Source organism: Ostrea edulis, chromosome 5 (assembly GCF_947568905.1).
Source record: "Ostrea edulis chromosome 5, xbOstEdul1.1, whole genome shotgun sequence".
NCBI classification, from domain to species: domain Eukaryota; kingdom Metazoa; phylum Mollusca; class Bivalvia; order Ostreida; family Ostreidae; genus Ostrea; species Ostrea edulis.
In genome coordinates this window covers 22,682,081-22,698,187 of record NC_079168.1, presented here as the reverse complement: position 1 = coordinate 22,698,187, position 16,107 = coordinate 22,682,081, and the positions used below count along the sequence as shown (strand labels likewise).

At 34.8% G+C, this 16,107-nt stretch overlaps 1 protein-coding gene across 3 annotated transcripts; it reads right to left on the bottom strand.

Annotated features, from left to right (window-relative positions):
• Positions 1-3,201: 3,201 nt before the first annotated feature.
• Positions 3,202-13,887, bottom strand: LOC125652099 (RNA-binding protein lark-like). 3 transcript variants are annotated; one of them, XR_008802791.1, is made up of 11 exons: positions 13,798-13,874; positions 10,754-10,894; positions 8,722-8,805; positions 8,535-8,614; positions 7,962-7,985; positions 7,445-7,708; positions 7,282-7,320; positions 6,243-6,343; positions 5,218-5,316; positions 3,681-3,751; positions 3,202-3,354 (listed from the first exon to the last, which is right to left on the bottom strand). XR_008802791.1 is itself a non-coding variant. In XM_048881073.2 (8 exons), the coding sequence occupies exons 2-8, from the start codon at positions 10,886-10,888 to the stop codon at positions 7,053-7,055; spliced, it is 699 nt and encodes a 232-aa protein (XP_048737030.1). In that variant the 5' UTR covers positions 10,889-10,894; positions 13,798-13,887; the 3' UTR covers positions 6,721-7,052. The 3 variants fall into 3 exon arrangements, 1 of the variants encoding a protein (XP_048737030.1); XR_007361475.2 differs by lacking the exon at positions 5,218-5,316; XM_048881073.2 differs by lacking the exons at positions 3,202-3,354; positions 3,681-3,751; positions 5,218-5,316; positions 6,243-6,343 and adding an exon at positions 6,721-7,125 and having other exon boundaries at positions 13,798-13,887.
• Positions 13,888-16,107: the final 2,220 nt, after the last annotated feature.

The following is a 16,107-nucleotide window of genomic DNA, read 5'->3' as shown; positions in this document are numbered from 1 at the left end:
TTACGTCGGTATTTGTTTGCATGCTTCATCTACCGGGGAAGCCAGGACTTTAGATTTGAATTGTTCGTCCGTCTGCAAAATCAGTTTCCGCAATTTTTCGTTGATATTTGGTACATTGCTTTACCATGACAAGTTACAGGTCAAGTTCAAATTTTGTTCCGGTCCATAGATTATTTATCAAGTCATGTCCATTGGACTTTACCGCACTTTTCTCCGTCATGCTTGCAGATATTCATTTTACATTTGGTACATTGCTTAATCACAAGTTACAGATCAAGTTTGAATTTTGTTCCGATCAATTGATTTAATACGCCAGTCAAAGACGGGACGGTGTCGTCCGTCTGTCTGGATCTTGTAGGCAAAATAAACCGCAAGATCTAAGATCTTACATTTTAATTATCGCAATTCACCTTTGAATTAGAACGCTTTGGCCGATATAGTATTGCGTTGTGTGTGACGACACAATTGAATCCGTTTGTAATACAATTGCGAAATGCAACAGAAACTCTCATTGGTCCATATGTATAAGTCCGCCCAAATTCCCTTATACGGGAGTAGTCAGCATTTGAAAACATGACGGCCAGATGCTAGATGGAAAAAAAAACTTCAAAGGAAGAAAGAGAAAAAGTTGTATTCTTGTGTTGTCTCATAAATTTAATATAAAAAAATTCCTAACATATTTTCCTACTATACTTGTGTCCAAACATACCTTCAAATATTTATTAAAGCCCCATACGACCCAAAAACTCGATCACAGCTTTTGATGATTTCGTTCGTAGACGTAGCCATGTTAGGTAGCCAGTCAATTCGAATCCCGGTTCATTTCAATATTGGCACAATAGCGTCTAGATGTGTACTAATTCCCCACAAATATTTTAGCTAAATTGTTTAAATAATATACCACCCCAGTCCTATTAAATGATAATTATTCAAAAATCTAAACTCACGGCAGTGCGGCTTTCATTAGTCATGAGCGGCCGCGCTGGCCGATCTCCATCTAATGGGCTTATGTAGCATTTTCGTTCATCTAGAGCTTACTTTACCTAATTACAAAAACTGGTACAAAAATGTTTTAATTTCTATTAATTATTCGTGTTGATAATAAATGAAGAGCGAATACATAACTTACAACCGATTTTATGAATAGATACCAATAGCAAGAGTTCGAATTGACCGGCTACCTAACATGGCTACGTCAACAAACGAAATCATTTGAAGCTGCGAGTTTTCGGGTGGTGTGTGGCTTTAATGAATATTTGAAGGTATGTTTGGACGCAAGTATATAGTAGGAAAATATGTATTGAGTTTATGAGACAGCAACACAAGAATATACCGATTTCAGGCCTCAACCGTCCGCAGCTTTTTGTTACCCGTAAATCGAAGGTTTTTATAAGAGGTGGATCTTTTCAGAGAGCTATGTACAGTTCTCCAGCTACGCTGAATCCGCTCGAGAAAGTGGGAGGGCTGTAATCGGCCAATGAGAACTCTTGTTGTATTACATCAGACATGTCATTCAAATTGTTCAATCGTCTCATTCAATTGTGTCGTCACACAACGCAATATTATATCGGGTAAAGCGTTCTAATTCAAAGGTGAATTGCGATAATGCAGAAGACTCAGTTTGTGGCCAGCATAAAACACGCATTACATTTATAATCAGGTATGATAAATGTGAATATAAAAGTTAATCATGTTTAAAATATCACGAAATTTATTCCCAAAATCTGATTTTGGAAAATTTTGTTGTTAAAAAAATCTTACATTTTCAGGAAGAGATATCACCGACCACAACTACATTTCTTCTGTGAATGATATACATGTATATTGTGAATAAAACTGGTCGATGTGTACAGGAAATAAACTTTCTAAAAGCTTATGAAATAAATATCATCTGGTTAATCAAACTGAATAGGCAAAAGATCATTTCCCTAATGTTTGAGAAAGAGTAGGCTCAATGGGGGCCATCAGGGAAACTCAAAACACTCACAACCAAACAATTCAATTAGTTCACAGCCGTAAAATGGCTGAAATATTGCCAAAACTTCACTGCCCTCAAAAGTGCATACACCGATGAAAGGCTTTATATAATAGGTGTATTAACATTAAAAAATCGAAAGATATGACTAATTTGGACTCCCTAAAGTCATAACCCTGGGTTGTGAAATTCACCATTTTGTACATCCTTTTCTTCTATTCCCAAGTATGCATTTAGATTTTATATAGTATCAGCAAACTTACACATTTATACGATATACTAAGTTTGGCCTCACTCAAAACCCTTACTCTGGGGAAAATCAAATTTACAATTTTGGCAAGACTACTTGTTCTATCCATTTAGTATCAATAGCACTAAAGATGTTTTTTAAGTGTTTTACACAAAAACACTATATAACAAGTTTGGTCCCACCCTGGGGTCAGAACCCCTACCCTGGGGATCATGAAATTTACAATTTTGGTAGAAGCCTTCCTGCTCTACATCACTATGCATTTAGTTTTTCTTACATGTGTGTGGTTCTTGAGAAGGAGATTTTTGAAAATTGGTCATTTTTTTGCCCTGCCCCTAAAATTCTGAAATTTACAATTTTATGTTTCCCTTGTTCCAAAAATGTTTCATACCAAATTTGAAAAGAATTGGAATGATAGTTATCAAGAAGTTAGAAATGTCTATTTTTCACACATTTAATAACTGACCATTTTGGCCCCACCCCAATACCAAAACCCCTACCCCTGGGATCACCAATTTAACAATTTTGGTAAAGGACTACCTGTTCTTTCTAAATATCTATTTACTTTCAATTTAGTATCAATAGCACTAAGGAAGATGTAATTTAAGTGTTTTACACATAAACACTATATAACAAGTTTGGCCCCACCCTGGGGTCAGAACCCCTACCCCGGGGATCAAGAAATTTACAAATTTGGTAGAGGCCTTCCTGCTCTACATCACTATGCATTTAGTTTTTCTTACAAGCGTGTGGTTCTTGAGAAGAAGATTTATGAAAATTGGTCAATTTTTGCTCCGCCCCTAGGGGTGCTGGAGTCCTGAAATTTAAAATTTATGTCCCTCTTGCCCCAATGATGCTTCATACCAAATTTGAAATGAATTGGACTGGTAGTTATTAAGAAGTTAAAAATGGACGAAAATCAATTGCAATAGGTCACCCGAGTAAACTCGGCAGCCTAAAAAAAGAAAAGAAGGCATTTTGAAAAGCGTGAATCTATTGAACATGTGGTTCTAATAAACCAAATAATGTTCCTATATCATGTAAAAGCAAGAGATGTACATGTAAATGATTCAAATTTTAATGTTTACATCTTCTGTAACATCACCACTCTTCTTCTTTGTTCTCTCGTCTAGAAATAGAAACACATGTACAATGCACACGATTCTTACACTAAAACAATTTCAAACTTTTCCCCAACATTCAATTGTCACTGCTCTTACCCTTCCCTATACTGAATTCTGTAGGTCCCTGATCGTATGTATTGGGACATCTCAAAGGATTTGACGTCCCAATATTTATGACCGGAGAGCTGCAGAACTGCATGCAGCCATGAATTACATGTATGTTGAGCACTTTTATTTCTGTACAACTGTAGCATTAAAACATATGATATAGAAGCATTCATTTAAAAGAAATTTCTATTAGTAAACCTAACACGGTATGTAAGGGTACTACCTGCTACAAATCTTCCTTCCAAAAAGATGGGATTCTGGCTATTCTGTATCAATTGTGGATACCACATAAACCTTCAAAAAGAAATGGCATCATTTGTACAGGAAAACATGCAAAAAGAAAAGAAACAAACCAAATACCCATTCACTTGAACCTATTATATTGCAATATAACCTTTACATTTGAGTGTAGCTCTCTTAATTTATAATCAAGCAATTAGGGTAATGTATCAGGCATAATGAATTAACCAACCTGAGCAAGTCTAAAATTTTATAGTTTAATGTACTATTGTACAAGATGTGTTTCTGAAACACAAATGCCCCCGATAATGGTCAATTCAAAGATGGCCAAGGTCACAAGGAAAAATATCTTGGTACCAGTAGAAAGATCTTGTCACAAGAAATGCTCATGTACAATATGAAAGCTCTAATATTTAACATTTAGAAGTTATGACCAATGTAAAAATAAAATAAAAAGTAGGTCAAATGTCAAGGTCAAAAGGTTTAGTATCAACGGAAAGGTCTTGTCACAAGGAATACTTATGTGAAATATCAAATCTCTATCACTTACTATTCAAAAGTTATAAGCAATGTTAAAATTTTTAAAAAGCAGGTCAAACTCCAAGGTCACTGGGTCAAAAATGTTGGCACCCACGGAAAGGTCTTGTCAAAAGGAATACTCATGTGAAATATCAAAGCTCTATCACTTACTGTTCAAAAGTTATTAGCAAGGTTAAAGTTTCAGACAGAATTACAGAATGACAGACAGGTCAAAAACAATATGCCTCCCGATCTTCGATCTCAGGGGCATAAAAAATAAGTACATTAATTTTTGGTTTCATTACTCGGCTCTATGAAAACATATGCAAAACAATGAATGAAAATGAGTAAATCGCATGATTTGTCTATTTCATCCATTAAAAGGAAGAGGTATTTTAAACCATAGGGCAACAGGCCTACTTGAAAGTAGGGCTGCAATGGATACCAGAAATAACTGAAAACCACAGGTTGTGTTGTTCGGGTCGGGTTCAGTTCCATTTTTCCACATTTTGATTCAGGTCTGGTTTTTAGAATAGAATCATTATTAGAAATCCGTTTAAACGAAATGTCATCAAAGTCAAAATCCTCAAAGGCGGCTGTAATTTGATCAATGTTAAATGATGGCATTGTGGACAAAACTGTTAACAGGATTCAAGATAAGTCAGACACATTTAAAATAGGCCACAGGATCAACATCGTCAGTGACAAAACAATGAAAGCATGGAATGGAAACGGGTAGAAGTGACAATGCTGTTTCTAGTACCATGGATGTCGAGCCTAAACCACAGTCCACGTCCCTGTGTAATTATTGTAACATTATACAATTAAGGTTTTTGATTTTAACTGTATATTAGATTTTTGAAATAGTTATATAGACCAGAACCAAAATACCTGAACCAGAAGTAAATTTTTTAGAACCGAATCGACTTGAAATTTTTTTTGCAACCGCGACAGCCCTACTTGAAAGCATGATCAATTTCACAAATACAAAATTTTCTTGCCTTGCAAAATGGTGCGACCAATACCCGGCAGAGTTTATGAATTTAGGGCTCCCTTATCAAAATTTTACTATGCTCTGTTTGTATCTTCCATGTCTAGTACTGGAAAAATAAAAAGATTTCCATTTTGACTATATGATCCACATAGCCTCTAAATCATGTAAGAGCCACTGCCCCATGCCCAAATCACTATGTATACTGGGGTTAAAATAAAATAATTAATGCGTTATTGTATGCCATAGCCAGAACCCTGCTCTAGCATTTACGTAAAAACTTCCTTGCTCATAATAAGAAATTTATTCAGTTTGTTTTACATGCAAGTCCAGGATTTAAGAAGATACATTGGAAAAGATACCTTGCATTCTATACTTTACTTTCTTCCCCAAGGGCCATGGAATTCACAATTTGGTTGGGAGTACTCGCTTTAACAGGTAAACCAATTTTTAAAAAAAAACGTGTTTGTATAGCAGCAAAGTAGTTCTGGTACCCAAAGAAAGGTCTTGTAATAAGGAATATATATATGAAATCCCCATCATAAGCCATTCAAAAATTATGACCTAGGTTAAAGTTTTTCAAACCATAAGATGTCAACAATTTTGCTACCTAAAGAAAGGTCTTGTCACAAGGGATACACATGTGAAATAAGAAAGCCCTGTCACTGTCCATTCAAAAGTTATGGCCAAGGTTAAAGTTCTCAAAAGTAGATCAAACATGATTCTGGTACCAAAAGAAGTCTTGTCACAAGGAATACACATGTGAAACATTAAAGCCCTATCACCATACCTTCAAAAGTTGTGGCAAATTTTTGCAAACAGACAGACAGTTTAACCAAAAACCATGTGTTTTACTAAAAATGACAACCTAGTGACCAAGAATTTCACAACTTTTTAGATGCAACATACTAAAACATGAAGTAACTTGATGCAGTAGAATCCAATTTAAACATTGAAATGTTAATGCACAATATCAACCAAAATAGGTCGCATTTGGTCATCCAAGTGACAAAAGGTACCCCAAAAATACAATACCTTGCATTTTCTTTACAGGTAACCCATTGTCTTGCCAGTGGACTGCACAAGTTATGGCCTTTTGCAGGATGAAAAACCCACCAATTCATCCAAGCTCAATACTGTTCAAAACAACAGGAACATTATTTTACAAACGTCTAATCAACTGTGTGAAGTTCTAGTGCTTAATCGTACATGAATGTCAACTTTCCAAATATAGCAGGATCTCCATTTTCAATTATCTAACAATGAATTTTTGTTTACAACAATTAACAAGTATAAAAAAAACACTGATGAAAATCATAAGCACGAGGCTGCACCAATTACAGTGTAAGCAAACGAAACAGTAGCGCACTGTCTAGCGCGATTCGTCTCGTAATAATTCTTACCAAAACTGATGATTGCAATATTATTTCATCCACGTAATTCTAGGGCAATCACTCCGAGAATAACAGCTGAAATTGCTTCATTCAAATTCGATAGAAAAACATTTCTGTAATTTCTTTTCAAAATCCTTTTATTGAATTTGCATACTTATGGACAATGAGAATATTTACAAATGACACGTACAAATACACGATGTAAAAAAAAAAAAAAAACGTCTGAAACATAATTGGATTTAATCACGATCAATTAAACAAATACTCGTCCTTGATGAGTCGTACTGTCGTAATAAGAAAGAAAAGTCCAGTTCTCCAAACTCTCTCAGTGTTGATAGTATCTATTAAAAGCTTCTTTACATATTTAAATATAAAATTCACAAGTCCGTTTGATAAAATCAAAGCGTTTTTCTGCGTTCCATCTTTGGCCTCCGACGCGGGTCTGCGATGTTCAATATGGTGCCGGGACGCGGCTGCGAGGTGGCGACAAGCGATTTGTTCCCGGGGGTGGTGGCATGGGGTAGCTGTTCACAATAAACAACAATGTTGTGAAGAATTTAACATTAAAAATTAACAAACTTATTTTTACCAAAATATGAACAAAATCTTACAAGTGGATTTTTTAATTCATACATTTCATCTGTACAATTTATGGTTAAAAACTGGTTAATAATTCTCACCTGCTTCTTCTTGGATAGTATGAATCATAATATGGATCTCTGTTAAAAAAAAAAAAAAAAAACCCAAAGGATGTACAGGTGTTATTAGCTTTATGTAAATACAATTTTTATACATCATTAAAAACATGTTTGCTAAATTCGGTTACATTCCACTCCTACTTACTCTCTTGGTCTTATTGGAGGGGGAGGGGGTGATCGACGTCCATAATACTCTGGGGGTGGTCTACTATATGGGTCCCTCTCTCTGTAGTATGGGTCTCTTGGTGGTGGAGGGGGGAGTGGCCTTCTGTCGTAGGGTTCTGGGTAAGGCCTGTATCTGTCATGTGGTGGTGGAGGAGGCAAGTACCTCTCCCTGTAGTAAGGATCATAGGGATCTCTGTAGGGGTCCCTGTATGGGGGCTCAGGTCCTCGGGGCTTTCCACGGGATCTACAATAGATACTGATCGCATAACACGTTTTCATCTTTGCAAAGTAGATAGTGCATATATCATGTTTGGAATTTAGCATTGAACTGGTTTGTGTAATACAAGTTTATACAACCAAAAGTAATGCAAAAAGATGTATACTTTAAAACAATTATTAACTTCACAAGAATATTATTTATCAAACAGACAAACATTCCATATCATTTGCATTTAGATTTTTAAAATCTGAATATGCTGAAGAGTAGATTTACTCACGGTCCCTTTGGGCAATCCTTTGACCTGCAAATATATTAAACACATTTAAATGCCAGATATAAAACATTACTAAAAAACAGCAACATGCATGCACAAAACACCTAAACTATGCAGCGAGTTATACATCAAAATAATAACAACCAAATTATCTACTAGTACTCAGATACATGAATATTGTAGGAGTGCAATATTGTAATCTAATAATAAAGTTCCGAACTAAGGTGCAATACCTCCTTTCTACTCAGGAACAAAATTAAGAAGAAACACTTGCTAAGTGTGACCAAAAGATGTAGTGTTACATGTGTTTTGTATCCGGTGATCCATAATTGGTGTTTTCAGTTCCAACTTTTTAAATCTTATAAATCATAACACTGAATTCAATACAAGAGCTGATTCAAAACAATAGAGTTATCAGTGACTTATCAAATCATTGCACAAGAATATGACCAATGTAAGAGTGAATTAATAGCATATACATGACCCCCCCCCCCCCCCAAAAAAAACCTGGACAAAATTACTACCCAAATGGCAGTACCCAAACAGATTCAGGAACTGTCAGTACTGTAGACTTACCAATGTCCTTCCTTTCCACATCTGTAACACTCCCCTTTCCCTCCCATTCCAGGCTTTTGTCTTACTTTGCTGTGAGACATCTAAAATAAACAATGTAAAAATTATTCCAGGAAATGAGAGCATTTCCCAGGATATATCCAACTGTGTGTGTCCTGAACCTTCATTTTTAATGTACAATCAAATTTACCTCCACTTTTAATTTAATCCCCTCAAATTCCACACCATCTAGATTTGCTTGAGCCATTTTTGCTTCATCTGGATTTTCAAAGTGCTAAAAAGTAATTTAAGCAACATCAAAGATTCATATATATATTAAAAGTGCACCTGTAATACATTTGCAAACCAATAACTATGCTATAACATTTTACTCCATGTGAAAACAAGAATATCACTAAAACTGATGGATGTTACCCAAACTGCATCTAACCAATGAACTACTTCACATGACCAATAACGGTTGAAATGAAATTTTTTGGTAATAACTATATATAGTGACCTTTACAAAGTGACCTTACATGACCTTTGCCTATTACTTATTTGTGTGATATATGATTCAATTTTATGGAATCAGTTGCCCGAGTCTGTCAGAAGCTGTGGTTCTATTACATCTTTTAAATCAGCATATTTGCAGCATTATTTCTCAAATAAGTGATATATAGATATGATGTATATGTTTATTTTTTCCCCCAGTGATATTGTGTGTGTATTTTATGTATATATTTTATATTATGTTATCTATTTTTCTATTCTCTCATTTATCTGTCTGTGAATATGTTTTATACAGGACCACAATGTAAACTAGTCATTTGTACTAATTGTGCTATCCTGTCTAAATAAAAGAATCTATTATTATTATCATTATAATACCTGTTCAAAAACTTATAATAACTACTTCTAGAGGAACTTTTTCCTCATGAAAGGGATACTGTGACCTTGACCTTTCCAAAAATAACCTTGGTCCAAATGACAGCAGAAACAGGGCTCGAAATACTCGCAAAATGCAAGTACGTTTGAAAAATAGCGAGTAAAAATAGTGGACACTCGAAAATCTTAGCAAGTGGTGATTTACAACCTATGATCGTATCGTATCCGTTTTAAATGGCTATTCACTTTTCTTAAACTTGCACTCTGAATCATACGAACGCTTACATGAACGAACGATTTCAACAACCGTTTCTATCCAGATTTTTCTTGTATGATATTTTAAGAAACTCGGAGTCTAACAAATGCTTTAGAGGTCGGATATCGCATTATGTTGAAAAATATAGACATGTGCCACAAGTCCTGTCCACCTATAGGGGTGATTAAATTGAATTCCAAGTATGAGGTTTTTGTTATTCATTTATCTAAAAAAAAAATCGGAGTCTATGTTTTACCAAGTCTTCCGGTAGTTATTTTTATCAGAATCATGAGAATGTCCTCTCTAAATTAATTTATTGTTATATTGAGGTCAGGTTGTGGTGATGACACCAGTGCACACTGCTCACCGCTTAGACGATTATCAAAAAAGTTTATGGGGCTTGTGATCATGCTGCTTATAAAACCATGAGTCTGGGATTTGCTTTGAAAAATCAATAGTGACAACCGTGATGTGGCATGAAATTGGAAGACTGGATCTAGACCTGCGGTAAACAGGTTGTAGATTAGAGATGCGATGGTCAAGAGACCTATACATTGCATCATATGACTTACGTAACTTAGTGTCTTGTCAAAACGATGCCCACTAGGCTCAGTAATGATGGGGAAAATCATTGATTTAAAAAAATGATATGAAAAAAAAAACACTGTCTCATCGTTTTTATTTCAGCTTGTAGGTTTTCATTTTAGCCTGTGGATTTTTTACCCACAGGATAAAATTAGCCTGTGGTAGAAAAAGTTCATTTCGACCCCTGAGAGATGGGAATATTTATATTAAAAAACTGAAATAAAGAACATTTATACGTTCTGAGTGACCTTGGTCCACAAGTCCTTGTCTAAAGGAATATATATATTATATAAATTTTTGATGAAAGGTTTAGGAAATATGAGCTCAGATGGATAAAAGATGGACAGACACAACAGCAACTATTATGTTCCCCATAAATTTTTCGGGGAGCGAGCATAAAGTTAACTTTTTGTGCATATTCCAGAGATGAAAATTCACACTCATTTTAAAATCTAATGAGTATCAACTGACAGAACATTCAGTTCTGATCTATTCCAGATTCAATATGACTTACAATAAAACAGTAATTCCTGACAATGTCACATTCTACAACTGATCCATATGCCTCAAACATCTTCTGTAGGTCAGCCTTTCTGCATGTTTCAGGTAGATTCCCAATGTACAGCTTTGTAGATATTGGTGGTGGCATTCTGATCTAAAAATATACAACGTACTGGAATGATTGAAACTATGTTTAACAAGTTCAAGTCTCCCTCATGAGAGATTTTTCTTGTTCATTCAATAACATCAACCGGACAGCACTAAGCAAGAGTTTAGAATTGTGTTTTAAAGCCAGACAAATACTACTAGAAACCAACTTGTCCAATTTCCAAATACATACTTGCACAATATATGCCTAGTGATAGACAATCAGACCTAAAACCTGAATTGATTAATGGGAATAATCAGACACATGCAATCAAGGCCACATATAAAAATATGTTTGTTTCCCCTCTCCCGACCCTAAATTTCAGAGGAAGGTCGGTAGGTAGGTAAAAAGTTTTTTTTTTTAGCTAGCAGAATTTTATTTATTATGAAATTCCCATAACCATTAACAATGCCCGATACCAAACGTCGTGAAGCACATCATCCATGTTTCTTCATCAAACTCGTATAGTCAGTTCTCGCGTAAATTCTGCTTTGATTGCCACGTTTTGCAATTATGAAAGGTGTCGATATTTCGGACAGTACTTCATGTATTTTGGAAATGCTCATTATCTAACCACTAAACTTAGGCATTGGACTACATGTATACATATTGATTGATTCGACGAACATTGGGTTTCATCAGAATTTTCTCTGCTATTTATACCACATACTAACACTTAAATAAAGTTAGGGAGAATGTTGCAACTATGGACAATGGTGTTAGTTTTGGACACATGGTGTTATAAAATTGGTAAACTCGGTTGCTGTCTTTTATTTATGGTTCACTGACATTTTATGCTTTTGTTTTTTGCACATTATCTTAATTTATATATGATAGTGATTTTCATTATATTTTTAAATGATATCGGTAGATCTAGTTTACCAGAAAACGTTTCAACGGGACTTGATTTTGCCGATCAAACAAAATGGATGCTGACATCAACCAATCAGAGCTGAGTTACACATGTGCATATAATTAGGTGTTTTCCAGTTTGTAAATATAGCATTAGTTCAGAAATAAGTTAAATTGAGAATGCTTCTGATTGACTGTCAAAAAGATCGCATCCGTCCGAAATATCAACACTTTCCCCTACTGAAGAACACAACTTGCACACTGGATCAGGATGCCCCGAATTCTCTTGTTTCCTCGCTCCTCGTATAGACAACATTTCTCCATCTCGATCTTGCAGATCACTAGTCCGAATTGCGAGCCGAATTCAATGTTAAACTCACTTGTAACTAATCAATAAAACAATCATGATTCTTGTACTTATTAATATCGATTAAAAGAAAATATCAATCCAAAATTCGATATTAAACAGAAGCCAACAATTGTAGTCAACCGAATTTTCACTGGCATTTGAGCAAACGAGTCTCGTGACTCAAAACAAAGCTCGACAGTTTGATAAAATGTTTTCAAGAGACTGTTTATGTGATGAAAGAACCCATAAAATCAATATTAGTAAGTACAAGAAGAATCGTTTTATTGATTAGTTATGTGCTTAAAATTAAATTCGGCTTGTAAGTATTTGAAATCAGCCAGAGAATGTCGCCTCCAGCTGGAGGCGGCGAAATTTCTAGATTTCGGACCAGAACACCTCCTGTATTCGTATTATTATTTTTTAATTTTGGATTGAAACAAAAGAAGATATAGAAAATTTTTGTCATTATAAAATACTGATCTGCACCAGAAACGACCTTGAATTTTTCTTAAAAAAAAAAAAACTTCACCAGAATGGCGTAATAAAAACTTATGGGTCGGTGTGAATTTTCAGACTCGGTCGGGCGAGGGGAAACAAACAATATTTTTATTTTGGCCCAATTTGTTTTAAATGATCCCAATTCATAAAAGCTCTTGAATTTATTCAATTAAAAAAGCAGATTCAACAGTTTAGTCCATTTGATAATTACATTTAAAACCATGCACGTAAAGAGGTTATAGTTAAAAGTTGATCATTTACATATTACCAGTCCTTCGGACCAATAATTATTCGGACCAGTAATTGTACAAAAAAATCACAAGACTTCAGATGATTCCTGATGTCCGTTTTTCTTCATATTTGCCAATACATTGGTAGAAAATTCTCAATTTGTTCGATTTTGACGCTATTTTCCCCGATTTAATGGGTACCGGTACCAGTGGGTATAAGGAAAAAAAACCGCTACTACACAGGGTCAACAAAGTGAACAGCTATTTCCTCTTGTACAATTTGAAATTACATGTTGGAAGGCTATTTTTTGAATTTATTTTCTTACACAGTTTATATTTAACCTATACACCAAGACATAATATCTAGTCATAGAGTATCTTGTATGATATTCTGTGCATATTCCCAAAGTCAAGACAAAAAGCCATCAGAGTTATCGTTCCTATGAACGCACACGGCCTGATACAACATAGCGAGTTGCACAATAACGCTACAATAGAATTATATTTCAATTTTTGTTTTTTTTACATACTGTGTGTATCTAAGCCATAGTTCTTAAAATTAAAATTGTGACACTACGCTTAGCCTTAAAGTTAATGTAATGTAATGCCTCTACTAGTACTAGCCTAAACTGCTAAAATAGTCAGCCATTTTTAAATTTTTTTTTTTTTTTGGTTCATCCTAGACAACATAGACAGGAGGAGAGATTCATGCTTCATTTTTTACTTCACTAGTAGACAGTAGCATCATCTTGGTCAAACTAGACACAGTTCAATGATTCTTCATAGTTCGAATTTTTAGTCCAATATTAAAAACGGGGCACGGTAACTGGTCGATGAGCTCTCGGCTGATCATATTAGATAATAGTGACATCTACATACATATTCAATATGCACTTATACTTCGTATGCATAAATATCAATCAAATACATCTAAATAAATACGCTTAGGATGTAATAATATTATATAAGATCAGAAGTACCTTTATTCTGAAACCCGCTTCTTGCAAACAAAATCACGTGTCCACGGGTATGAAATCGAGGCAATTCACGGTAAGCGGTAAATGTAGTACGGCCGAAACCCGAAAGTCTCTCTTAATGCTTCATGTGATAACACAAAATTTGCAGAGGTTACTGTTTGTAACCTAGGTACATAAAATATAAACTTTTTATGAGAATTCTTCTACAAACGTACCAAACCAGAGTTTTCAACTGCTAAAAAGCGGTAAATCTAGGAGACCAGAGATCTGTCCACTTATATACCTCAATCTAGTACGTTTTATAAATATCGGAACCCAAACACGGTCGAAGACACTGACCGATTTCCACAGCCCCTTTGTAAATACTGGGTTTTAAGTAATCCAATTCAGGCAAAAATATTAATTAAAAGTACATTTCATGTTTTAGGATTATTTCCACAACAAAGAATAATAAAAACTGCTGTTTTAATCGGAACAAGTAGGTCCCTTAGTTTGGTAAACATGTAAAACGATAGATGAGGATGTCTGTTGGTAATTATAGTAATAATTAAAATCAATAATTGATTCCGTTGCTCTGGCCACGCAAAGGTTCACTATGTGGATCCGACACTTTTAGATATCGGGTGTTGTTGGATTTTAGTGTTCTATTCTTGTTAACAATGAAGATTATTAAAACAATACTAGGTCTCATTTTTGGTGGGGGGTTTTTAAAAGCAAAATTGTGATTCACTATTTCAATGACAGAAAAAATAAGGTTTATAAACTTTTGTTATTAATATTTGTATTAGAAAACCTATCCAGAGGTTTTAAATGAAGTAAAATTACATTATTGTCTTAAATTCCCGTACAAAATTGAGTTCTATACAATGCTATATATTCAATAGAACTGGAATCTTTATTTTGATATAATTTTAAACTCAATTTCAAGCTGATTGTAAAATCGTGTAAAGCATTGTATATGAACATGTGTGCAATTATTTTCATAACGAAGATTTATGTTATTGTAACCAAGCAGATTGTTTATTCACCAGGCCACTCTAGATTGTATGAATTATTAGGAACATATATCATAACATTGTTCAAAATACTGATGATCGACGGTAAATTATGATGTATATTATTTTGTTATCTCTCTAAAACTCTAGATAACGTATGACGTGATGGTGTTCTTTATAAATTACTAACTTATGGTGTATCTAGTAATGTTCTAGCGTATACTCGTAAGTACATGGTTATTTACGTGATAGACCACGAAATATTTATGCATATAAATTTGTTATCGTCAAACCTTAATATATATGCAGGTGTACCCCAAGGCTCGGTTTTAGGAGCTGTTTTGTTTATGATATATGTTAATGCTGCTGTAGATAATGTGTAGATTGTTTGCTGATGACCGTTCTCTACAGCATGTCTCACATAATGTATTATATCGAATAAGGAATAAATTCTTCATGTATTAGAGAAATGATCGAAGAAATGGCTCTTCCAATTCAATCCACCCAAAACAAGGATTGTATCTTTCTGTTAAAAGAAATCTATTTTTCCTAAATTATTTTTTCAAGGTGATTATGTATCAGTTTATCATCAATTGGGCCTTGTATTGCCACAAAACCTCCGTTGGCCTCAATATGTATTGTAAGCGGTGTAAGTTTTACGTGAAACTAGGCGTTCTGGAAAAGCTTAAAATCTACGATTGGTAGGGTTGGTTGTTTGGTCGTTCGTTCGTTTTATGTCCCTTCGAATTTTTTTTCACTCACATTGAGACGTCACCAACTGTAGGTCAAGTACCACTTTAGACACATGCATAGAGAGCAGCTAGGGCCGTAGCAGTGAGGGTCTTTCACCTGCCGCGACGATCTGTGATTGTCACGTCTAAATGCAGAGCGTTTGGCGAAGGAGCAATCACTACTTTTGTTTACGTCTTAGATTTAAAGCGGCCATGGCACGAAAGGGGGTCGAACTCACGAACTCCCGGTTAGACACCACAGAATTTTCCACATCTAATTCTTATTAAACATTAGATGCTAGCAGGAACCTAACATCTCAATTTCATGACAAACAGGATGATTTCAGTTTCTTCATCGTCAATTTCCCATATTTATGTAGCAATATTCTAATATCACCTGTATATGGTGTTTATGTCTCTCACATGATTCGATACGCGAGAGCTTGTTCTGCGTATGATCGATGACAGTTTCAAAATCGAGACAGGTTACTGACAAACAAGTTGATGTTACAGGGGTTTCAACAGTTCCGTTTAAAGTCAGCAGTTTGCAAATTCTATGGTCGTTTTAACGATCTGGTTTGCCAATA

Excerpts from the sequence above, each read along its gene's own strand:
- LOC125652099 (XM_048881073.2), bottom strand. The coding sequence starts at position 10,888 with ATGCCACCACCAATATCTACAAAGCTGTACATTGGGAATCTACCTGAA. Across the intron at positions 7,986-8,534 it reads TGTGGAAAGGAAGGACATTG|GTCAAAGGATTGCCCAAAGG; the intron begins GTAAGTCTACAG and ends ATATATTTGCAG. Across the intron at positions 7,709-7,961 it reads AAGGATTGCCCAAAGGGACC|ATCCCGTGGAAAGCCCCGAG; the intron begins GTGAGTAAATCT and ends TATCTATTGTAG.